This window comes from Lissotriton vulgaris, chromosome 6 (assembly GCF_964263255.1).
Source record: "Lissotriton vulgaris chromosome 6, aLisVul1.2, whole genome shotgun sequence".
Lineage (NCBI taxonomy): Eukaryota > Metazoa > Chordata > Amphibia > Caudata > Salamandridae > Lissotriton > Lissotriton vulgaris.
In genome coordinates this window covers 1,280,355,279-1,280,380,919 of record NC_141694.1, presented here as the reverse complement: position 1 = coordinate 1,280,380,919, position 25,641 = coordinate 1,280,355,279, and the positions used below count along the sequence as shown (strand labels likewise).

The 25,641-nt window shown below is 45.2% G+C and overlaps 1 protein-coding gene across 2 annotated transcripts in view; it reads right to left on the bottom strand.

Moving 5' to 3' along the window:
* MAP7 (microtubule associated protein 7) overlaps positions 1 to 25,641 on the bottom strand; it is an 810,320-nt gene that overhangs the window by 155,822 nt on the left and 628,857 nt on the right. For both annotated transcript variants that reach the window (XM_086927406.1, XM_086927405.1), the window contains 2 exons: positions 23,252 to 23,529; positions 7,995 to 8,181 (listed from right to left, as the gene is read on the bottom strand). In XM_086927406.1, coding sequence (XP_086783532.1) covers positions 7,995 to 8,181; positions 23,252 to 23,529 — 465 coding nt within the window. The remainder of the gene's footprint in view (positions 1 to 7,994; positions 8,182 to 23,251; positions 23,530 to 25,641) is intronic.

The window sequence follows — 25,641 nt, the reverse complement described above, 5'->3', positions numbered from 1 at the left end:
CCATTAGTCACACTGGGCACACACTGGATTAAACATGTAGAGGGTCTCTATTGATGCAAAAATCCTCTGTATTTGCTACTTTAAATCTAAGCACACACCTTAAGTAGTCGCAGTACACTTTCAATACTGTGTATTCAATCTCTACATGGGCAGAGGAGCCACACGTAGTCAGTGTAGTAAGAGTTTTTGTCTCCTAAACCCTGTTATGGAGTTGAAGCCATCAATGTTATGCATACTTTTATTTCACTGTGTGAAGGGCTTGGTGCTCACTGAGAAATAAAAAGGGAAAGAGAAATATTTTCTGAAGCCTGAATGTCACAATTATTCGTAAAACTCCTAAAAAAAAGTCTTGCAAAATCTAGGGTGAATCAAAGAATTTGCAAAGAGGCCAAGAGGTTTTCCCAATTGACCCAGACAAAGGGTTTTTTCAATTGACGCCATTAAGAAGGGAAGATTCTCAGTGTTAATGAAATATTTAATAGAAAATACCACCTGAGTTTGATACAATTTCCCATGAGAGATTGCTCATCAGGCTGGCGTTCACAGGATCCCTTTACATTGATTGAGTATCATTTTGGATCCAGATCCTGGGCTTTTAGTCTGCCTCCTTTTTACTCAGAGTTTAAAGTCTTGTCTCAGAGACGCTTTGGCCATTCTGAAGGCGCTGGAACATATAACAAAGCTCCTGTTCTTTTAGACCTCTCTGTACTCTCTGAAGCTGCACCAAGGACTGGAATATACATTTCTTCCCTTAAGAAGGGCTTTAAAGCCTGCTAGCAAAAAACTATATCTGCTGTCCCCATATTGGAACTCTAATAGCCTTTTATGTCTTTCCCTAGTGTATTCCCAAATGTTTCAGTTGACAAATTTAAATTCAGGGTCCTTCTGAGCTCAGTTTATATTTCATGACTCATTTCAATTAATAACACCACTGAGTGATCTGAAAAATTCTAAACAATCTTTCTCATGCTGTAGTCCTTATATAATTTCAGCTCTCAGGATATACTTTATCCTATACATGTTATTTCTATTTGAAATAAAAGTGGAACACAGATTGATGCAGTGTTTAATTCCCCCAGCCATTGATATAAAATAAAAATATTAAAAACAAAATGTTAAATATTGAAATATATACAACTGTTAAATAAAAATACACTGAAAGAGCAAAGTTATGCATAATTGATGTCTCTAGTCTGCACCACTGCACTGCCAATAAATCAATCCTGCTTCTTAGGGCCTTTGGTATCATTATTTGGAGCTAATGCAACACATGTGACTGCAAGGCAAATGTTACTAAATCCAGCTCAAGAGCCTTTAAGGCTATTGCAGCATCGATACTGGGACCCAAGAAGTTATCTGGAATAAAAGACATCGGCCCAACCCAGCTTCAGCAATTAGACACCTGCATAAACTGTCTGTTGCATATCAGGAGAGATTGATCACCGAATTTCTATGCCTCAAGAGTTATTATACCCCCCTAAAATAAGTCATCTCACAAGACACAATCCATTCCATATGATGCCATAGGCTCTTGCATCATCTCATTTCTTATAAGCACAGGTGAAGCGCCTGCAGGAAAATTAAGTAGCTTTAATCTCCGCATAACTGCAAAGGACTCAATATTTGCCTTGGCTGTACCAAACAATTAACATTCCAAGAAAATCTTAAGCATGTTTCCATGTATCTCTTCTGAAATGAAACCACGCTCCACACACTACTGCAGCTGTACTGATCCCTCCAGATATACAAACTGAGTGCTCCTGTCACAATGCTCTTCCACAAAGCTCCTCAGTCCATGATAGTGGATTTTTGTGACTTTCTTCTTCTTCTCATACACTTGCCGCCCCTGCTTCACTAACTGATCTGCAACAAGAAGACTCCTTGCTATGTTGTGCGGTTCACAACATTAGTGGGTCACCCCACCATCATAGTCACCTCCATAATATGGTGTACTTCTATTGCCACTAGAATGCCCTTTTTCACAAGAATAATCATTATTTTACAAAGTCTCTGCCTGACATACAGGCTGGCAAATATTAACTGAGATCACCTCTAACACCTTCAGCTGTATCAGCACTTGGAGAAAGCTACTGTATACACATCTTTAAACTTATCTATATATTTTGGAATCTCTTACGGTCACCAAGATATCACTGAATGTAAGATTTGTAGGGCATCGTTGGTTTATGTCTCACAACAAAATGAAAGACAAAAACACTCTGTGTGTAGAACAGTTTGTCAAGACCAACAGAAACTTTCCCAGATGAGAACCATATGTTTTAAACTTCAAAGAGAAGTGATGTACTATTTGTCCCAATTCCACCCCATTACCTCACCGTAAGAAAAGCATCATGCAAAAATAAACCATGACGTCCCTTAGATTTCACTCCTCATTACTTCTCAATACACCAAACAGCTAAAGAGTGTTAGCCACATTCTATTTGGAAAGTCCAATGTTAGCATAAATAATGTAGACGCCACTTCAGTGTTGGTTTTCACTTGATGATCTTGCTGGATACCTGCTTATTTAACCATCATAAGTCTTTCTCCTAAGCTCGATAATACCTGGGGACCTATTTACTTGATGTTCTAAATGGCTTCTTTTGCTCTTTTTCTTTCTTTTTCTGTATATCAGACCTCCCACAAAAGCATTTGCATCAAAGCATTTTAACGTGAATTGTGGCATTTGCACATTTCACCATAACCCAGCCTTGATGTGCAGATTTTAACAGCAGCCTTGGACTTCCTCTGGTTTACATTCTTATCCCCCGAGCTTTAGCGAGGGTAATCTTATGGAGGAAGTTATCAGCAAAATGCACTTGTTACTAAATGTCTACAGCTAGACATTCAAGATCTCCATGATCCTCCTTAAATAGAACCTTGGGCCTATTCCTTAGATTCTCCAGCAGATTAACAGTTGAAATTAAGTAGATAGATTTCTTCACTAATGTATGTTTGGATCACCCTGTTCTTCCAGTTGTTGCCCATAGGCTATCACTGCTCTTCATCTTCAACAGTGTAAAGGGCTGCGGTGGGCCCTAGGCCCTCATGCTGGCAAGCACTCAAGCACTGACGCAGGACACACTGGAGGTATGGTGCAACTGGCCCAGAGCACGTGCGCTCGGCCTCTTTTATTGATGCTGTGTCACATGACCAGTGACATCAGTGGTGGGTGGGTGTTATCTGTAGATACAGGCTTCAGAACTAGACTGCTGACTTATGCTTGGTGACGAATAGTTAAAGAGAGATGGATGACGTGGTTGTTGTCTGTCTTCCGGCTTCTTTTCTCCATGCTGGTTGCGTGATGTTTTCGGGCAGGCTTCAGTGTGTTTCTTGGCAGATGAATAGAGCAGGTGCAAACATCCCTCTCACTAGGATGCCCCTCTCGCCGGTTTTCTTCTGCCACAAGATGTCCGGGAGGACCTCTTAGCCAGGTTTCAACTGGACTGGTGTTTTCGGTCGTGTTGCTCTACCATAGCCTTCAGGCCATGAGCAAGGCGCTCCACGAGCCTCACCGTTGTGTCCTAGTTCCACCTGAAGGTTGAGTTGTCGACTCTCTTCATTGCTCGCGAGGCTTTAATCCTCTTGGGTCCTGCAGATGTGCTTCAGTAGGTCTGTCTCTCGTGCGGGACTTGCTGCCACCAGAGTCCCTTGAGGCCTCTGATCCAGGTTTGCCACGGGCTGGTGCGAGGTAGGTCAGGTCCTCAACTTCCGGAGGCCTGAGTAGTCTCGCCATCCAATCTTCCGCTCATACCCCAGAGGTAGATGTCGCCAACAGTCTATTTTGCTCGCTTCTGCGTTCGCCATGTGGATAGATGGCTCGTAGGTGGTTGTCTTTGGTCTGCGCTGCCGTTGTTCTTGCCAGGCTTGTCTTCCATTGCACTCAGGTGTTCCAGTGCCTTTCCCTTTCCTTCTTTCCGCAGGGGTGGCTTTTTTCTTCTTTTCTTAGTGGCGGCGGCCACTCTGTTCTTTCTTCCTTCTTCTTAACCTGACAGTCGTGCCACTCTGATTACTTCTTCCTTCTTAGTGGCGGTGGCCACTCTGTTCTTTCTCCTTTCTTCTTTTCTTCCTTTCTTCGGTGGCGGCATGCCACTCCAATCTTTCTTCTTCTCTTCTCCTCTTCTCGCGACGTACCCTGGTCCCCTATTCTTCATCTTCTCTGGCCAGGCTTCCCCATGCAGCGCGCGCACTCTGCACGTGTCTTCCTGGTCTTGTCCTAGTTCTAGGACACTGTCTTCTTGTCACTCACTTCCAGGGTTAGCGTCACGACCTTCACATCTTCTTCCTGTTGCTTTCGTTAGTTTGTGTGGTTGAAGTTCGTGGGTCCAGGTCCTCGGACCGCGCCTTGTCTGAACTTCTTGGACCTCACGCTGGTCCCTTCTGCGAGGTCTGGCAGGTAAGATTCGTGGTGCTGAGCTTCTTGGTGCTTGGTGACCATGCTGAGTGGTCATGTTGCTGTTGTGCAGATTCTTCAATGCTACGGGTTGACTGCGCAACCATTTTCTTTTCATCGCTGTTTGATTGCTTCGGTGCGCAACTGGGTGCGCTCTTCGTGTCTTCTTTGGGACTTGCTGCTTTGGGCTAGTGCTGTCTGCACTGCTGCGCATTTGCGTCATGTGCTTTCGCACTTCCTGGTGCTGGGCTCTAGAACCATCGTTGGTTCGTGTGGGGTGTTCTTACTTTCGCCATTCTGCTGAAGCGATGGCCTGTGGCCACTAGGCATCGCTGTCTTCTCTTCTGGCGTGGCGTAGATGCTTCTTGGGTGTTTGCTTATGGAGGGTTACGTCACCACTCCATGGATCTTCTCCTGGTCATGCTTCTTCTGTTGGTGCTAGTTGCGATTCTTGTGATCTTCTTGTGGGCGCACTTGTCGCGCGTTCTCCTGAATGTCTTGTGAGGAGTCGCTGCACTCCTGGCGCACTTCTGGGGTTATCTTTGCGCTCTTTTGGGCTTCTGGCGCGCTGCTGCGCATTTACCTTTACTCTTCCTCGGCGGTGTGATGGCTTGTTTATTTCTTTGGACGTGACGGCGGGCAGGTTGCTGCCCTTCGTAGTCTTTTGCGGCAAACTTTCTGCGTGCTTTGTGGCGCGTTCCTCTCTTCTTGCGAGTAACCACCTGCCAGCAGGTAGTCTTCTATCAGTCTCTGTGCGTCACTTGTGGCATCAGGGTGTTCCTGCGCTATGGTCAGTCACTGTGTGGCAGCTGGTACTTCCTTGGCTTGTCGCAGGCTTGTTGTCCTTTGAAATCTTTTCCTTGGCTTGTGTAGACTCTGGAGTCTTTCCCTGTGTTAGTCCAATGCTTGTTTGACCTCGTGGCATTGAAGTCAGCTACCAGTGTCTTCTGTTGTGCGAGTGCAATATTGTACTTTGGCCACTAGATGGCAGTGTTGTCTCCCAACTTGTCCCGGCTAGAGCCTGGTTGAGCTTCGTGTTGCTGCCAGGCTTTCCTGCTCGTGGCTGGGGTCCGGTTCCCTTAGGTGAGCTCCTTTTCTTTGCTGAGCGTTTTGGTTGCCTCTCCCCTCCCTGCCCCTCGCAGTATGCCAAGTGTTCACGGGCTGCTGGGGAGAGGGTGCTCGCTCTGATCGGCCTCCTGTGCTCCTTACTTCGTGGGCAGTCTGTTCCCTTCACTAAGGGGGGGGAGGGGGGGGCGGAAGGGGGGGAGGGGGGGGGGTGGGGGGGGGGTGCCAAACGCCACTTTTCCGGTGCTCCTGCGGCTCTGTGCTTTTTGTCCTCCCTGCCCGCGGCGGCTTCTCGCAGTTCTCACGCGGGCAGTGGAGTGTCGCCTGGGCAGTTTTCTATCTTCTTTAGATGCCTCCTCCCCCGCGGCAGCTTTAAGCTCACACGCTGCTCGGCGGGGAGGGGTGTCAGCTGGTCTTCAGGCCGTTCTCTGCCTCAACCACGCATACATAGCTTAAGGGTGCGGCAAGGCAGGCGGGCACGGCTTGATGACTCCCCGTTTCCTATTGCGGTGAGTCTTCTTTTATCAGGGCTGCACTGATGATGTTACCGGCTGCGGCCGGGTGCCGAAATTACCGCCTCCCTTCCACCACCGCCGCAGCCACACGTCACACGCGGCGCGGGGTGGGGAGCGATTAGCGGTCCACTGCGGGTGGGCTCCGCTGAAGATTCATTTATAGCGGGTGGGCTCCGCTTAATTACTTTTGCTTTTCCTCCCCTTGCAATCGCGGGTGGGCTCCGCTTGATTTACTTTCACTCCCCCTCCCGGCAGCTTCACTCCTCACACGCTGCGCTGGGCGGGGGACAGCAGACGCTGCAGGCAGGCCGCGGGTGGGCTCCGCGAGCCTTGCTTAATTACGGGCAACTGCTGGGGCACAGCTAATATTCACAGTTCACTGCGGGTGGGCTCCGCTATCATTGCCGGTCACGGCCAGGCTCACCTTTGGCCGACGGGCCTGTTCAGCCACGCAGGTGGGCTCCGCGTTGGTCTCTTCCCACTCCAGGCAGGGGGACACACACGCTGGGCACGGGAGGTGCGGGGTGAGCTCCCGATCACCTCTTCCTTTTCCTCTAGGCCAGAGGCTCTTCACATGCCTCGTGGGCCTCGCGGCGGCCGGCTGCTTTCCTCGGGGGTGTGCCTTATGTGCAGCAGGCAGCTCTCTCTTCCCTTTTCCATTAATTTTTTTTGTAGCTGGCACGCATGGGCACAGCTACACCCTCGTCGTCATTGTAAAGGGCTGCGGTGGGCCCTAGGCCCTCATGCTGCCAGGCACTCATGCACTGACGCAGGACACACTGGAGGTATGGTGCAACTGGACCAGAGCACGTGCGCTCGGCCTCTTTTATTGATGCTGTGTCACATGACCAGTGACATCAGTGGTGGGTGGGTGTTATCTGTAGATACAGGGTTCAGCACTAGACTGCTGACTTTTGCTGGGCATTACAAACAGCATCCACAACATGGCTCAAACGCTCTATTTTTGTAGCTGCACTGGGCTACACAAATCTTTCTGATAATAAAGGGGACTTGGACAATCTTTGCACACTGTGGTCTGTGAAGTCAGAAATAACCATGCTTCTCTTTTTAACTAAGAGAGGAACACTTACGTTTAGAGCTCCACTCTTCTGTGGCAGTGATGATTGTTCCTGCTGTTCCTCCAAGTTTGGCTCAATAAAACCTGTGGGGGCAATTATTTAGCAGCTTTGGGAAAACCTTGTTGCTGAAAATAGCACTGTTAATTCCTGACTTCTCTCCGTAGATTGCAAAAAAAAATGCAAAAAACTTTTTGATTGATTCAGATGCTCCGTCCATCACCACCCCCTTTTGTACCGCTTCTCTCCGTAGAGGCAGTTTTCTGTCAATTTGCCAGCTACCATGCCTTATGGGGGACCTTTAAAAGGCAATCGGATATTTGCCTTTTTGAAGTGACACAAAAATAAGGTGGGAGCTGATATGTATAGCTGTTGCACTCTGGAGCCCATTTACCTCTGGTTTCCAAGCTGTAAGTTCTGGTCCCCGAGGCCATAATACTCTTTTTAAATGCTGCTTGCAAAGAACTTGCTCAGCCACCTGAGCAGCATCTCTGCTCTAATGACCACCACTGGAGCTAGTCCTGTGCAGCATAGGTGCTAGAACGTAGGTGTGGTAAAGGAAGAGAGTTGCCCCTGTTCCAGCACCCTTCCTTTAAAGAGACAGTTTTAATGTTATGCCTTTCATTTTGAACCATTTATGTAGAAGAACCTCTCCAGTGTGCTTAAAAGAGTTAGAATGTATGTCACAACTTTCTCTGGTTTATTTGCTAGTTTCCCCTCTCCCGGTAAATAGGTACTCCCAGCTCTGCTACCCAACTTCATTTCTCCTCCCCATGGCTACCTTCGCTGCTCATGGCTGGCCTATCAAATGTTTGAATTTGAACAACATGTGTGCACTACAAAGGCCTAATAAATAAGTAATACACTGTACGAGCCAGCTTCAAGTTTCAATTGAAAATGCACAATAAACAGTATTCAGATGAAAGAATAAAACTCAAGTTTTACCTTTCTTCTTCTTCCCTTTCCCTCCTTTCCTGCTCGTCCCGCTCTCTTTGCTCTCGAGCAAGGCGCCTCTTCTCTGTAAGAATTCTTGTTGCTTCTTCTGGGTTGTTGGTTCCAGCAGACATCTTATTAGAAGTGGGGGAAGGCAGCAAAGCAGATGGTACTGGTGAAGGCAAAGTAGGAGCACTTTCTAAAACACCAAATTAAGGAAATGAATAAAACACATTTTGGCCAGTCATTAATAAAACTCTTGATTTTTAGGTGCTTCCGATTTAAAAAACATTGAATGTGCTTTTCCTCCTGGTTGATTCCCTTTTCACATACCCAACAAGACTCAGAATTGAGACCCACTGAATGAGTTTGTTAATAGGAAAATTACACAGTAAAAGCTACAGAGATAATGCATTAGGTTCCCTTTAGCACTTGCAGACCATTGCATAAGGAAGGATAATGAGAGTATATGAAAAAGCATTAATGCAACCAGTGTATGAAAAATTACTAGTAAAGCAAACAAATTTGCCATTTTAATAGGGAGGAGGAGGAGACGGAGTTGTGTAGTTGATTGATTTAATAAGAGTAAGCAGATATGCTACTGAAAGACAGAGCTAGCAAACTCATGGGTGTATAGAAGGAATAAACAATACTTTCATACTGGATAACACAGAAGATATAGTGACAGTTCAGTCGGGCATAATTGTATAACGCTATGATTGACTAAGGCTATTGTTATCTAGTATACGCTGCAAAGTTTTGCAAGGCTCAATTGTACAATTCCAAATGTTGTCATAAAAGAGCACAGCAGTACAACAATAAAATGGTACAATAAAATGTGTAAGAAACAAGCAATAATAAAACCATCTCATAACAGTGTATATTGTACAATTAGTATTTTAAGAGAATATATTAAAAAAAATTATAAGGAAGCTGGGATTTGAACCCATTTATTGAACAGAATGCATTAGCAGAGTTAAACTGTAAACTCAAAGAAGAATCTAATGAAAAGGAGCCAACAGATTACGTTTGAGTTGTACAAGGCATTCACAGCAAAATATTGCTTAAAACAGTGCTTCCCAAACTTTTAGTAAGCACAACTCACTTTTTAGAACCACAAACGTTCGCGACCCACCTAACTTTAATGGACATGAGGTGGGCAATTTCTTTTTTTTAATCTAACTAATGAACCGTATGGCAGCGCACTGTCATTTACAGACAACACATTTTCCACTGAAAAGGCCACTAAAGTGGCACAGACATACAGTTTTACTGACAAAACCATATTTCACACAAATGATAATGTGTGGAAATCAGGTTTCAGTGAATATTTATCATTTGCGTATCACGGAGCAAAGTGTTTTTGTTTTGATCTTTTAAAAATCTTTTTTCCATCACACTTCAAAATTACCAAAAATGTGCTTTTTCTAAGTGCTGAATCTGTACAGTTCTTTTTACTAGCTATTTATGAATGAATTATGTAACTTTTGAAGCGCACAAATGCCTGGGGGCGTCTTTGCGCTATACGGAGCAGAGAGGAGTTGACGGTGTTGTGAATAGTGTTGTAAAATGTCACTGATTAAAAAGCCAGGTTTTGAGCTGCCTTCTAAAGACGGAGTGAAGATGCTGTTTCAGTTCAGGTGGCAAATCGTTCCAATGAAGAGCGGTGGATCTGAAAAAGCTCATTACACCCCATGTGGCAAGTTTGAAGGCAGCAACCTTTATGAGTTTAGCTGTACCGGAATGCAAAGTTCTTCCTGATATATACCAGTCAAGGTTTTTCTTAAAATAGGCTGGGACTATCCCTAAAGTGTTTTATAGGCTAGGCAGTGTGCCTTAAAACTGATACAATGGCTAACCTGGAGTCGATGCAATTGTCTAATGGCTGACTTAGCCGATTGTGATTTAGGACATTTTTTAATGACTCGTGCGGCCGCATTTTGAATGGTCTGCAGTTTCTTAAGTGGACCTTTTGGGAGTCCAACATAAAGACCATTACAGTAATCCAGTCACGATAGAAGTAAGGCAATGGTCACTGCTTTTTTTGATAATTCTAAGCCAGTGGAAGGAGGAAGAAGTGATCTTGTAGGCTTGGTCTTTGTATTTTAGCTCCCTGTCCATCAGAATCCCCAAATTCTTTGCTTTGGAAATTAGCATTGGTCCCAGGCCTAAATCCGATGGCCACCAGTTAGAGGACCAGATGGACGGAGTATTGACGAACTGGATGACCTCTGTTTTTGTAGAGTTAAGCTTCAAGCAATTGCTATCCATTCATTTACTGACTGCACCCATGCATTCATTAACAGTGCTACCAGAGTCATTTTCACTTTTCCCAAGTCAAACTAATATTTGTTTGTCATCAGCGTATGACGCCAGAGACAAGCCAAAGGATTTAATCAAGGAGGCAAGCATTTATTTATTTTATTTATAGAGTTTTGTATAGCGCGAACATGACCCAAGGGTATCAGAGCGCTTCACAGTTACATGTGTTACAGTTAGAAAGCAAAATGTATAGTATTGTTAAAATAAGTTAGATTCCGATGTCTGACTTTCTTAGCAGTTTCAACAAACACATTTAGGATCTGATTAATGTACAGAGGTGTACCCCTTATCCTCTCCAGATGGTCCAGATTTGTATTTCCATTGAGTTCTACATAAAGGACCCAGAGTGGTACAGAAGAAAGTCTTGTTTACGAGAGGAATTTGTTCATTAAGAAGATCTTCACTTCCCTCTTGAATGTCGCCGTGTTTGGAATTTTTCTAATGAATGGAGGAAGTGAGTTTCAGATTCTGGGGGCTGCTCCGGAGGACGCTCTGTCATACGTTTTCTTCTTCCGAAAGATGGGTGGTTTCAGTATCATCTCCTTGGCACTCCTAGCTGGTCTGCTTCCCCCTGATATCTCGATTTTCTGGGCTAAATGCCTTGGTGTTTTGTAGTGGAGCGCTTTGTGGGTAATACATGCCATATTAAACTGGATTCTGGCTTCGTATGGTAACATACAGATTAAACAGGGTGGGGGATCGGGAGAAGCCCTGAGAGACCCCGCAAGGTGAGAAGTATGGATATGAGTTCTATTCTCTGAGTGATACCACTTGTCCAGAGAGAAAAGATTTTAGTAGGGCTAGGGCTGACTCCCCAATGCCCCAAATCCTGCATATGGTCTGCCAGTATCTCGTGGTTACCCTATCAAAAGCCGCTGAGAGGTCCAGTACGATAAGGATTGCATTGCCCCCTCTGTCGAGGGATGTTCTGATTTCCTCCATGGCTGTAATCAGAGCAGTTTCAGTACTATGATTTTCTCTGAATCCGAACTGCATATCATCCAAAAGATGATTATCCTCAAAAAAGGAGTAGAGTTGGAAATTCATAATTTTTTCTGCTAATTTAGCAAAGTAAGGCGATGGGTCGAAGTTGTTTGGATCCAGAATGTTGAGATTAGGCTTCTTTATGAGAGGAGGCACTGAGGCTGATTTCCAGGAGATGGGGAAAGTCCCTGTGTTAAACATGTTGGAGAAAATAACAAATAGATGGCTTGCTATAACTTCTGGGACCAGATGAGCAATCGTCGGGGTGCATGGGTCGTGGGGTCTTCGGTATAAGTTCAGCAATCTGCGCCACTGAAAGGGTCATAAAGTGTCCAAAGCTAACCGACTTAGTGCTTAATTTTGTAGATGTATTTGAAGAGTAGCGACTGGTGAAATTTTTATTGATATTCAAAAATTTTCCTGGAAAGAACAGGCTAGGGGATCGGAGAAAACTTGATTATTGACTGCTATATTGGTTACCATTAGGGAAGTCCATTTTTTATAGTTTGGAAAAGTGTTTTGGGTACGTCGGTAGCTGTTTTTAGTTATACTGTATAATATTTAGATTTGGCAGCAAAAATCTATTTTTTATAGCTGCCTAGGCATATTTTATACCTTTCCCTCTCCTCTCTTATATTCTGAACGCCATTTGCGTTCTTGTCTATGGCATTCCTGTTTGATGATTCTTAGAGATTCATCGAACCAGGGTTGAAACATCTTTATTTTGTTCTTGTTCGTACCCCTAATAAGAACAATATCGTTAAGGGCCGAGCAGATCCAATTATAGTAGTCCTCTGCCATCTGATCTAGATTGTTATTAATAGAAAATGATTGTGATAGTCGTTAGTCCAAGTCGATAGCTTTGGTTTTATGCCACGCACGGTTAGCCCGGTACAGCTGACGTGCCATAGGAAGAGAGCTACCTTGCATTTTAAGTTCAACATCACTCCATAGTGATCTGTCCAGGTTAATAAGATTATCCAAATGGGACTTGGACTGTCGCACTCCTTAGTAAAAGTTTGAACTATGTAGTAAAACGGTAGATGGGTTCATTAATTCCGTTGGTGCCAATGGGTAAATCCTCCTGAGTATGAGGATGAAATAACTAAGAACAAACGCTATCCCCCAGTTGAGGAAGCCTCTCCGAATCTCACTCAAATGCAAGATGTTTAACAAATTCACATGAACTATTTGTTAAATGCAAATGTAAATGCCAGCATTTATAAAGCGCACAGCCACCTCCAACAGAGGTGTCCCGGAGCTTGGGGCCGTCAGGAAGATTAAACAAGCTATTGCCCAGAGTCACATGGTGCTGGGCTAACCTGCTGCCGGAGCCGGGGATCGAACCGTGAACCCTGTGGTCGGGAGTCAGGCAGCCTGACCGCTGCGCCACACCTCTTCCACCGTTAGAACTTTTATGAATGAGTTCTTTATTTATATATTCTTTTCCATTGTTCTATTCTTGTTTCATTGTATTTCACTTTCCTCAGTAACATTGTTCAATACATGAATTAGTGCTCAATGCATTTCGGGCATTACCCTTTGTCAGGAGACTTATTGAGGTCTTCAATAATTTCAGTATTCCGGTTCTGTGGGACAGTTCAGAATAAATTAAGACTTTGACTGTCGAAAACGAAGTAGTCGAGTTTCCGGCGATTTCGTCCAGCGTGTAACACGCAGGACGAAATTATGGGAAATTCGATTACATCTGAGTGCGATTGGGAGACACTTCCCCAACTGGGGATATCGCTTGTTCTTACTGTCCAGGTTAATGCCACGGAGTGGATACATTTAATGTTAGGGTTGTTGGTGGAAATCCCATCTAGCAGGTGGCCCGCAAGATGTGTGGTCCCACCACTATTTGGGCTAAGCCAAGACCTGACAGAGTATCTAAAAGATATTTAGTTTCTGTGTCAGAACGGTTTTCCAAATAAAAATTAAAATCCCCAATGACCGTGAAGTCAGTTTTCAAAAGGAGAACTTCCAATAACTGGCTACTTTTTCGCACAAATGTTGCTCTTGGTCCAGGAGGGTGATAGATAAGCAACCAATTGTATGATTGGGTCTTTGTGACTTCAATTTTGAATATCACTGCCTCCAGTGACTGGGTTAAAGGCTACTTGCAAATGTTTTCGATATAATATTGCCAGTCGCTCCCCCTTTTGTTGGGTCTGTCGAGACGAAACACATTATAACCATCAGGTGTCGCTGTCGTGATCTCAGGGGCTGATGAGTCATCTGCCTATGTTTCTGTCAGGAACACTAGGTCTAAGTGCTGTGTAGAGATAAATTCATTAACCTTTTGTGTGAATTTATTTTATCCTTTAGCCTTTCATTTCACACACTGTGTACCCCATCAAGACTGACACATAATTGACTTTACTTTCTCCAACCACAAGGTGAGAGGAGTTTGTATACACTAATCTCCATGTTAAAAAAAAACATGAGGAGCAATTTCTCAGAAGACATAGCCTGAGAGTTGACCTCTGTCTTTGAAGCGCAGCAAATGTGACAAGATAAATACAGATTTTAAAGGCATCTTTATTTATTGCATGAACTTTCACAGCCCACCAAAAATTGGCACACAACGCACAGTTTGGGCAACACTGGCTTATAAGAAACTTTTGCCAAGGGACAAGTATTTTGTTGCATCTTTAAAACAAGCATTTACAATGCAATGGTTTCGCCTTTTGAAAAGTTAGAGCTATTGGCATTGTAAATGACAAAATTTGTATTTATGTGTTGGTTTTGAAAACAGATAAATAAATGGCATTGTCATTTACATTGTCATTAGTTTAATCTCTGCAGTCACTCTGCACTCCCTAGCACTCCATAGCACTCCCTAGTCACTCTGCACTCCCTAGCACTCTGCACTCCCTAGCACTCCCTAATCCTCCCTAGTCACTCTGCACTCCCTAGCACTCTGCACTCCCTAGCACTCCATAGCCCTCCCTAGTCACTCTGCACTCCCTAGCACTCTGCACTCCCTAGCACTCTGCACTCCCTAGCACTCCCTAGCCCTCCCTAGTCACTCTGCACTCCCTAGCACTCTGCACTCCCTAGCACTCCCTAGTCACTCTACACTCCCTAGTCACTCTACACTCCCTTGCACTCTGCACTCCCTAGTCACTCTGCACTCCCTAGTCACTCTGCACTCCCTAGTCACTCTGCACTCCCTAGTCACTCTGCACTCCCTAGTCACTCTGCACTCCCTAGCACTCTGCAGTCACTCTGCATTCCCTAGCACTCTGCAGTCACAGTCGTAGCCATCGCACCCATATACAGCTTCTTCTGCATCCCTGAAGAAGAAACATATAGTTATCACAGTACCAATAACTACACAAATTAAGGTGGGTGAATGACATTTAGCGAAAGGACTACGCAGCCATTTGTTGAAAGGAAACACGGATGCTTCTGCCATGGCGCAGGGACGGACTTTCGCACAAAGCGTATATGATTTATAAAAAGGATGGTGGCGATATCTGTACATTTATTGATGCAAATAAACAAAGCTGAAACATTTATGTTTGTGGCTAAATGGTGACACATACGCGATACAGTAAGCATTTCGACATTGAAGACACAAGTATCGAGCACTCCAATATCAAGAGCTTGCACATGCAGCTTCCTATACAACATTACAAAGTGCAGAGCACGTAAGGAGAAAGGGCAACAGGCCTGCGTTAGCAACCACCGGGAAGAGTCCCTCCGGCCACAAGAAATAGGCGGGTGCATGCAAGAGCGAGTACGAAAAAGGAAGACATTCCATTAAAAAAATGTATTTAAGATTGACGTGCAACACATGCTGTACCAGTAGTACGAAAATATATTGTGTCGTTAATTAAAACCATAATACAAAACGTTTAAAAGGCACGTTAAAGAAAGAGCAAAAGAGTACGTCCCTGCGATACCGTCTAACGTGACTGACATGCTGTGTGTTTAACAGAATGAAAACCTCTGGACTAAACTTTAATTGGAATTAGCGGTTTACGTGTGCAAGCTTAGGTACCCTGGTTCTTTGTGAGTCGGGTGTCCCTTGTTGTCCTTACTTGCCTCCTCCATCAACAGGGATGATCTGTGGTGCTGCTGCGAAAGGTCACCGCTCAGGCATGTGTGCCCCCTGGTCGGGTGCCGTGAACATGCAGCGCCTCGTGCCTCCAGGGTGGTGCTGACGTTCAACTACTTTTTTTTCCCTCTCTGATGCTCACCTCAGCAGGCTCCCTCGCGTGCGAGCGAGCTGCGCGTCTTACATTCCGCCCGGGAACCTAAGGGGGCCTTTTGATGGACGGGCGAATTATCCTTTCATAAATGTTTACCAGGAATGGTTGTGAAAGGAAACCGTACGGTGATGACCTGCCAGGGAACCTAAGCGACCGGTTCAGCCTCAGAGCTTCACGTGAGAAGTCCGTTTCTGCTCTGTGTGTTTTGTGACTTCACTGTTTTGAGAAGGATTTAATGCATCTTGTCAATCTCCTGGCAGTTCATTCGCAGAAGAAGTGTGTGTTTTATTACATGCTTAGTTATTTGATTGATTTAAAAAGTCCCTGTCAAAACCAACTGGCACCAAAGTCTTTTTTCCACGTGTCTACGTTGTTTGCGGCTGTATTTATGGGCGAATGAATTCCTTATGTACTTATGCAGGGGTTGATACAGAGGAATCCAGCTTGTCTACCACCTGATGGGCTAAGGGCCGAGAAACTGAATTGCCACCTTCAGCAGCAAAGGTTTCCCTGTGAGCAGGTGGTATTCATGCCCACTTGGAAACATTCACACTTGAACCACGCTGAGATGTTTTGTGAATGAAGTACAACTGGAGTTGTGGAGGAATGTGGGCTTGACCGGGGAAGGGCAATGACAGACTCACCTTCCCATACTGATTATTTACACCACAAAATGTGCACCTCCTGGTAAAGTGTAGGACATCCACTGATGTTAAGATTATAAAATACATTGGAACTGATTCAACAAGCACTGACAAGGCCAATCGATCTGATTTCTACATGAGCCCCCTCGCGGCCATCGCACGCCAACACAACCTCAACATAATCTCCTAAGCCGACGACACCCAGCTGATCCTCTCCCTGACCAACGACCCCGCCGCCGCCAGAGCTAACCTGCACGAAGGGATGAAAGAGGTAGCCGAGTGGATGACGACCAGCCGCCTGAAACTGAACTCGGACAAGACGGAGGTCCTCATCCTGGGCTCTTCACCCTCCGCCTGGGACGACTCCTGGTGGCCTCCCGCCCTGGGCACCGCACCCAAACCGACAGACCATGCACGCAACCTGGGCTTCATCCTGGACTCCTCCCTCTCCATGACCAGGCAAGTCAACAACGTCTCCTCGGCGTGCTTCAACATCCTACGCATGCTACGGAAGATCTTCTGGTGGATCCCCACCGAGACCAGGAAGACCGTCACCCAGGCCCTCGTCACTAGCCGACTGGACTACGGCAACGCCCTCTACGCCGGTACCAACGCCAAGCTCCAGAAGAGACTCCAGCGGATCCAGAACGCCTCAGCCAGACTCATCCTCGACATCCCACGAACCAGCCACATCTCCGGACATCTGAGAGACCTTCACTGGCTCCCCGTCAACAAAAGAATCACCTTCCGCCTCCTCACCCACGCACACAAAGCCCTACACGACCAAGGCCCGAGCTACCTCAACAGCCGAATCAACTTCTACGCTCCCAAACGCCACCTCCGATCAGCCAACCACGCCCTCGCCGCCGTCCCCCGCATCCGAAGAGCGACTACAGGAGGAAGGTCCTTCTCCTACCTGGCCGCCAAGACCTGGAACTCCCTCCCGACCGGCCTGCGCCTGACCCAAGACCACCTCTCCTTCAGGAAGAAGCTGAAGACCTGGCTGTTCGAGCAGTAGCGGCACCCCCCGTCCCCCCAGCGCCTTGAGACCCTACGGGTATGTAGTGCGCTCTATAAATGTCATTGATTGATTGATTGATTTATGTTTGAGTCTTGACTGAAATATTAACAAGGAAAGGCACGGATAGCCGGAGGGAGGGCGGGAAAGGCACGGACAGCGGGAGGGGAGCGGGAAAGGCACGGACAGCGGTAGCAGGGCGGGAAAGGCACGGACAGCGGGAGGGAGGGCGGGAAAAGCACAGACAGCGGGAGGGGGGGCGGGAAAGGCACGGACAGCGGGAGGGGGGGCGGGAAAAGCACAGACAGCGGGAGGGGGGTGCGGGAACGGGCACACGGACAGCGGGAGGGGGGGCGGCGGGAACGGCCACATCAATCAAAAGCACTTACCTGGACCTGGACTTCCTCCGGCGGTGGTCGGCCGTGGAATGACCAAAAGAAATATGGACGACCAAACAAATAATCCCCGCCCACCGCCGCACTGACGTGATAAAAGGGTCTGGATGAGAAAAAATCTCATGAACGCCCACGAGTCGCCTCGCAGAATGACGGACGCCTCTCTCTTCCAATGGCTAGCCTCCATTTATGGAGCTAGCCAATGGAACAGAGAGACGGGACTTTTGGCCATACTGGTAAACAAAAGTTTTCGCCCTGAGCGAAAGTCTGCTGCGCAGCTTTCGGCGAAGCGAAACCTAAAAAGCATGACATTGTGAATGCCGTGCTTGAAGTGCTCTGTATCTGTCTCACTGTGAGCGCCTCCTGCCTGCAACAGTGTTTGGCAAAGTGAAAGTCACCGTGCGAGCCTGCCGTGGAGAGAGTTGTTTAACAATGGAAACTGCAGATTGCAACTGCTTGGTGGGAAGACAGCCTCGCAGAGTGGGCGGGCCTAAGGGAGACAGGGCGTGCACCAACCCCACTTCCAAAGAATTAGTCAAAAGCCCAGGATGTTTAGCCACCAACGGAGCCAAACCTCTTATTCAGAAGGTGTGCCAGAATCAATAGCAATAAAAGCACATTTGCAGTTAATGTGGGAGAAAAAGCCTTTCATGGAAATAAAATTTAACAAACGTATAATGTGCATGATGTTGCATATAATATTTTTTTAGATAGTACACCATGAAGTGCAGTGTCCGTCAAGTGGGTGCATTGCTAATGAAGGACACATTTTAAGATGTCCCCATTTGAGAAGTGTTTGTTAAAAATAAAGTGTGTGATCTGTGAAATGTGTTCCTAACTTATTTTCAAGCTTTGAGCGATAAGAGTCAGTATGGCTCAGCTTTATGGAGTTGAATGAAGTCCGGCGTCAGTGAAGTCTGTGCCGTGGGAAGTGCTGGGGTACTTTTCCAGCTCCAAATTTTCATAATGTAAATTAAAAACAACTAATTCGAAAGAAAGGTGCACATTGGCACAAAGCAAACTTGCTGCAATAATGGGCTTAAATGAAGAATGGCATCACATATGACCTACAAACAGACATCATTGATTAAAATGAAGGTGGCGTCACATAACATATCCCCGAAATATTTGTAGTCTGTCATACCTACAAACGCAGACAAATTAAGAACAAGCATTGGCATAGCCAATAGGTCTCGATTTTTGGACCCTAAAAGTATTTAGTTATGCAGCAGAATATCCTTGATGCAACAACACCAACTGTTGCATGGCTAAACACTTATAAGGTTCCAAAGGCGAGACCTATTGGTTATGCCAGTGCTTGTTTTTAATACATTTATTTCTGGTACTGTAACTGGCACATAGATCGTATAGTTTATGAAGTGTGTATTTGGATAGAAGCATATTTGAAAAATATAATAGTAATTGTATTAAAATATAAATTACTAGTTATATAGAAATATATAAATGGAGTTGTTGAAATCGGTTGCTTTGCGAAGAAAGCAAAGATAGGAATTAATTGTGTATGAAGCCCCAGCACAGGTCCGGCAAAGGAGCAATTCCCCCCTTCCCCCCCCCCCCCCTGCCGGAGGAGGCGCCGCAGGAGCAACACACAGGCCTACAGCAGCACGCGGCAAGACTCTACTGCAGCACACGGCCAGGACCTACAGCACCACACGGCCAGGACCTACAGCACCACACGGCCAGGACCTACAGCAGCACACGGCGAGACCCTACAGCAGCACACGGCGAGACCCTACAGCAGCACACGGCGAGACCCTACAGCAGCACACGGCGAGACCCTATAGCAGCAAACGGCGAGACCCTACAGGGAGGACACGGCCAGACCCTACAGCGAGCACACGGCCGGGACATACATCAGCACAAGTCCAGGACATACATCAGCACACGGCCAGACCCTATATCCAGCCACAGCCCAGCCCTACAGCAGCACACGGCCAGGGCCACATCGAGCACACACTGAGCCCCTCGCAAACCCCGTGGATAAAACACACCAACCTGCCGACTCCCGATGGGGAGCACAGAGTGAGCCCCCAGGGCTCCGCCTGCAAAGCCCTGCACCCGGCGGCAGCTGGAGGCACCGGAGGGTGGCACCGCACCTCCGTGGACAAAGGTCACACCAGGAGCAGGAAATGTGTCTGGAGGCGCCTGGAGTGATTCATCGCGGCGAGACTGACGAAAGGTTTCTATGTGCTGTAAAGGATCGGCGCTAAAGGTGTATAGATGAGATCACGCGGGTGTATATCCCTCTTATTCTAAAACACGCTCATATGTACTAAACCTGTCTTCAAAAGCACTATGTCACCCAAGCAGGGCTCCGCAGCGCTACATCAAGCACTACTAAAGGAGAAAATAATCATGTGCAGCGGAGACTTGGGGACAAGTGTAACGAGCATTAGCAGCATATTGCGCCGGACAGCGGGAGGGGGGCGGGCAGGCACACGGACAGGGGAGGGGGGCGGGCACGCACAGGGACAGCGGGAGGGGGGCGGGCAGGCACAGGGACAGCGGGAGGGGGCGGGCAGGCACAGGGACAGCGGGAGGGTGGCGGGCAGGCACAGGGACAGCGAGAGGGGGCGGGCAGGCACACGGACAGCGGGAGGGTGGCGGGCAGGCACACGGACAGCGGGAGGGGGCGGGCAGGCACACAGACAGCGGGAGGGGGGAGGAAACGGCAAGAAAGGCACTCACCTGGACCTCCTCCGTCGGCGGTCGGCCGCGGAATGACCAAATGAAACCCTGACGTCGGAAAAAATAAACCCCGCCCACCGTCGCACTGACGTAGGCAAAAGGGAAAAATTATACGGAACGCACACGAGTCGCCTCTCAGAATGACGGACGCCTCTCTCTTCCAATGGCTAGCCTCCATTTATGGAGCTAGCCAATGGAAGACAGAGGCGGAACTGAGGCGACACTGTTTCTAACATTAGATTTCGCCTGCGCCGAAAAGCTGCGCAGTGCGCAGCTTTCGACGAGGCGAAACCTAAACATCCTGTCTGCGTGTTTGTCATTACTTTGTGAACAAAAAAAAATTACATCCAAGATGTTACCAAAACAGCAAAATGATACAAATGAACGTGCAAGTGTGATTAGGCGAAAACACTTTGCTTCAAAAAGAAGTTAAAGCATCCAAACAGCAATGACTTTCTGTAGAAAATTACCACAGAACATGGTCTTCTACAGTGTCAATCAATACAGACCATGGTCTTCTACAGTGTCAATCAATTCAGAAGAAAGAAGTTGTACGTTCATGACTTGCCAAACCAGTTTTTGGAAGCCGAATTAGGGGGCATGCTTGGAATTTCTTTACTCAAGACCTTTCTGAAGTATGACTTTTCTAACCAGTATTCCTGTGTCCAGTGTGGCCAGCAAAAGCTCCAGAGAAGACATGCTTACGTTTCAAGAAGTGTCTCACTGAATGAGTTGCTTGCTGTCCATCCCTGAACTTCCTCAGAATTAATTTTTATGATCCCAGTCAAGCTGAGAATGACATTTATTAGACCTGCTTATTTGGGGTCAGACAAGGAATGCAGAGCAGGAAAATATTTTTAACAATTAAGATGGGCATAAATAGAGGAAAAAAGAGGGTTTGGTAATTTAGCCCGGATTAAAATAAAACATACAAAAAAGAACAAATGAATCCTTAGTTAACTACAGCGATGTGATAATGTTTCTCAAAGAGGTATCTATTACCTCTCTGTAACATATATGGATCATTATTTTCCCACCTCAATCTGATCCCTCCAAGTTTAACAGGTGCTCTGTGGGGGATCATGACAGAATGTTTATGGACAGAGTTTTGCTACTGAGCAATAAGGTTATTAGACTGTAATAGCTTAACTTGTCAGGGATAATAATATACTCTACCATCTTATCTAATAAAAACAAACAATGATGCTTCTTGAGCAATCTTAAACAGTGAAAGACGGCTAAGGGGGATAATTTGTCAATACAATTGTATTAGCATTGATTAAACAATACCTTACTATCAATTCTTACAAGACGTGTTCTTGAGAGTCAACTTTATGTAGTGTACAGCTAGTAAATCCTTAATTTCTTTCAGTAAAAAGTTCCTTGTGTCTCCAGAGCCATTTCTGCATAGTAAAAAGTACCCAACCAATATTATTGATAGAATGCCTCCTTTGCTGTGTTAGTCAAACTGTGCGATGCGTTGTATGTTTTTCAAATTGATCATTATGTAAATTAATTAGCAGATACCTGCTTAGATCTAAGGCCTGGATATTTATGCTCCTCCTTGCTCCAATTTAGTTTTCACAACTAAGGAATAAAGCAATCCACATTATAGACATCCTAGCTGGTAGTTGGTAAATTAAACGTACTAAACTAGGACTCCTGAAGTAATGTAATGCTATAATGCTTAGTGAAGGTGACCCGAGTAATCCTTTCGATTTTGGTACACATGCCTGCAAAATAGTTAGCTCCTGGAATTTAAGTAACCTGCTTAATATTCTTATCTAGACTAGTTTAAAACAATTGACAATAGATGTATCTAGAATGGAAGATGTAGACAAAGTTTTTGACAGTCAGTCATTTTCATCCAATGATGTGAGCTATATCTCTTCCCTCCCAGATTCCCTTGAACCACTGTTTTGTTCTTCAGTTCAATTGAGATGTCCCATTGAGACGTTACATTGAAGGGACTTCAGTAAAATCATCACATCTGTGGTGGTGGTGGTAGCAGCAACAGAAGGAGTATGCTGTCATTTGGCCCTTATCGAGGGATTCTGGCCAAATAATCTGTTAGTCCTCTCATTATTGGCTTTGGTGCTCACATCGTTCTGACACTCCTCCCTATACAGAAAGGAATGGATCTGCTCAGGAGAGGAGGTACGCTCTGTTATGGGATAGGCTGTTGGTTAAATGGAATACTTTTTTGTGTAGACTGAGCGCATTGGGAGAATTGCATCATGTTTACCATTTGTTCAATTGTTGACCATTTCAACTATTGATAAAAACAGACTTAGTTTTACTCATCATGTCATCTGAAATTTTCAGAGATTTCAGTTAGCAAAAATCACAGCAGCTATATTTCACTTCTCTTATTTCTTTTCTTTTGATAATAATAATAATAATACTGATACTTGTAAAGCGCGAACAGCTACCTCACAAGGAGGTGTCCCGGCGCTAAGTGAGCAAAATCAGAAAAAGAGATGCCAGTAATGTAGAAATGGTTGGCGAATGCTCTAGCTAGGCTGTGCTTTGTGTATCAATGTAATTTATATTGGAATCCAATTTACTAAAGGATGCATCAAACCCTTCTGTAGATGCCATAGCCTTAGGGTCATTGTGTGAACGTAATGCTCGTGTGTCAGCTTAATGCTCGTACCAACATCCCAACTATCACCCTACAGGCCTCTTGTGATGGACTACTACAGAATTATGGTTTGCATATTTTCTTGTTTACTGCACCAATCACTCTCTCTAAAAATATTTTAATTATTAAAACCTAACATTTATGTGCTTCTGGGGGATGGGTTATTGTTATTCTTCTGTTTCTCCATACTACTTCACTTTGAAGCTTGTGTGTCCCCTGCTCAATATAATATTCTTAGGGTCCTCATTTGATATTACAAAACATAAGATTCTGCACATACTTATATAAAATATTACTTTATTTTAGTGATTTTTAAGTTGCATGCATTCTTACCGTGCGCAGGCTCTGCTTTTTCAAAAAGACATAGTCGTGGTGCTGATTCCCCAGGACTTGCCAGTAGACCTTTTGTCTTCGTGTTTTCTTGAGTCTGTTTTGCAGATTCATTCTCTGTGATCGTTTGATCTGTATCATGTACAATGTCTTTCTTAATTGGTCGAACATTGCCAGGTGATGGTGGTCGATGGGATCCTTGGGAACCTTTGCATGTGTTGGGAGGGGATACTATCTGTCTGGGCGTGCCATGAACTGGTACAGATGTCTTCTGTGAAGGCCTGTAAAGCAAAAAACAAAAAAAACAATACAATAAGAAAATAGGACACTGTAGAGATCCATCACAATATTTAGTAGTTAACACCCAGATTTATTACCAGGTTTATTCTTTATCAAGTTACCTCCAGCTGTCTGTTACAGTTTTCTCTCTTCAACTCCCCTTCCTACATACGGATACATTCCATTGTCCTAGTTCCACATTTGACATTCCATAGGAACATTCCAGCAACTCTACAGACACGTGGTATGTCCATTATTAAAGTATACTATTACTTTTGAGTTTCTATATGGGCCCAAGCAAATGGTTTGACAGTATTTAGGCATTTGGGGGAAGCCCAAAGCCCTCTCCTTAAATTTGTGTTTTCCTCCCCTGCCAAATATAGCCATACATATGTCAGTCTTCAAAATGGCAAGTGGAAATATGGGAAAAAAAATAAGAATTTAGGTAGAACCTTCCTCCGTGCTTTTTCCCACCCACAAAATTGGATGGTGGAACCAATTAAATACTTCAGCCTTAGCTCTACAGAGAGTTCATCTACGTTTCTGGTCAGGATTCTACTGCAGTGTTTTAGCAATGACTGTTCCCTAATAGTCTAACTGCACACACAACCCATCTAAAAAGATAGGTAGTCTTAAAGGCCTGACCTATTACCTCGTCAGCATGCATGTTTAAGCCGTCAGGTTTGAATAGATTTTAAAGACTGAGAAGACCTGGAGTTGAAACAGTTCCATTAGTAGTGCTAGTACCAATGTCTCGTGATCTGCCAAAGTGAGAACCACGTCACCAGCAAATGGTGCAATTTAAAAAAATCTTGTACCCTAGTTTCACACTCTCTGGATAGTAGTGTTATCACTTTTTCATTGAATAAAGAGTTCAAGAACTTTAGCAAAAAGCATGGGACATAAGGGACATATCTGTTGTGTTGCTTTTTGCATGACAATGCTCGTCCTGGGCCTCCCATTAACCCTAACCCATGTACCTGGATTGCTATAACATTTCCAAATTTACATAACAAAACCTACCTTTTGTAAGACATCAGACATGTAGGCCTAGCTTAGGTGGTCCAGTGTCTTTTCAGCATCCAATGACAAGACAAGTATCTCCCTTGTCCCCTCCTGGCTATGTCCATAATATTGAACATTTTGTTTGTTTTTAACCTGCCCCTGATGAAGACTGTTTGGTTAGGTTGAACTAAAATATTTAACAGCTTATCCACTCATGTAGCTAATATTTTGGTGAACAACTTAGCATCCAAGTTTGGAAGGAAGTTAGGCCTATATGACTGACGTATTAAGTGCCCTTACCCGGCTTTCGAAGCATGGTCATTAGTGGTTTAAGCTTTGAACTTGAAATTACATAATTTTAGGTACAGGGCTTGCTGGTGCACAGACTATTAATTATGCCTCCAACGCAGAGGGTTGTAGGGCACATTTAGTGGACTAAGATATCTGTGAGACCAGTCGTTTGTGTGCACTCTGCTGATTGTGAGGCCCTTTCGAGATTTTCACCACATGCATTCCTACCAATCAGTTCTGTATATATGCATAAACATGTGCGCTAGTATTTAGCAGTGAGTGTACTAGAGTACATTTATTTTGTTTAATAATAAAAAGCACTGACTGGTAAGTGATTAAGTGCTTACTGCATTTCTGAGTGCTTAGTTTCTAGCCTATAGCACCTTCAATTAATAAGCAAAATGCTAAAAAAAAAAGGTTACTTGGTTCCCACTGTAGATCTCTGCAGTACTGGGTCCCGAGGATACCAGTGGCAAAAGTCTACCATCGTTGCAACAAGGGTCCAGTATACTCTGTCTCTCCCAGGTCCTTCTGACCCGAATTCCTGACAAAGGGGAATCAATTGAAATTAGTTTATTAAGCAATTTAACCCGTTTTTGTTATTTATATATGGTGGTTGGTCAGGCGTCCAGACCAGGTAACCTATAGTAAGGAACACCGACATGGCTGTTAATAGTTAAAGCTCTGAAAGTAGATGATGATGTGTATGTTGTAAGTGGAGGAACTATTAGACCGGGAGTGGTGGGCCCATTCTCTAATCCACAATGTTTGTCTAGGAAATGGAGATGTAGAAGTGAGATGCAGAGGAGAGCCGATTT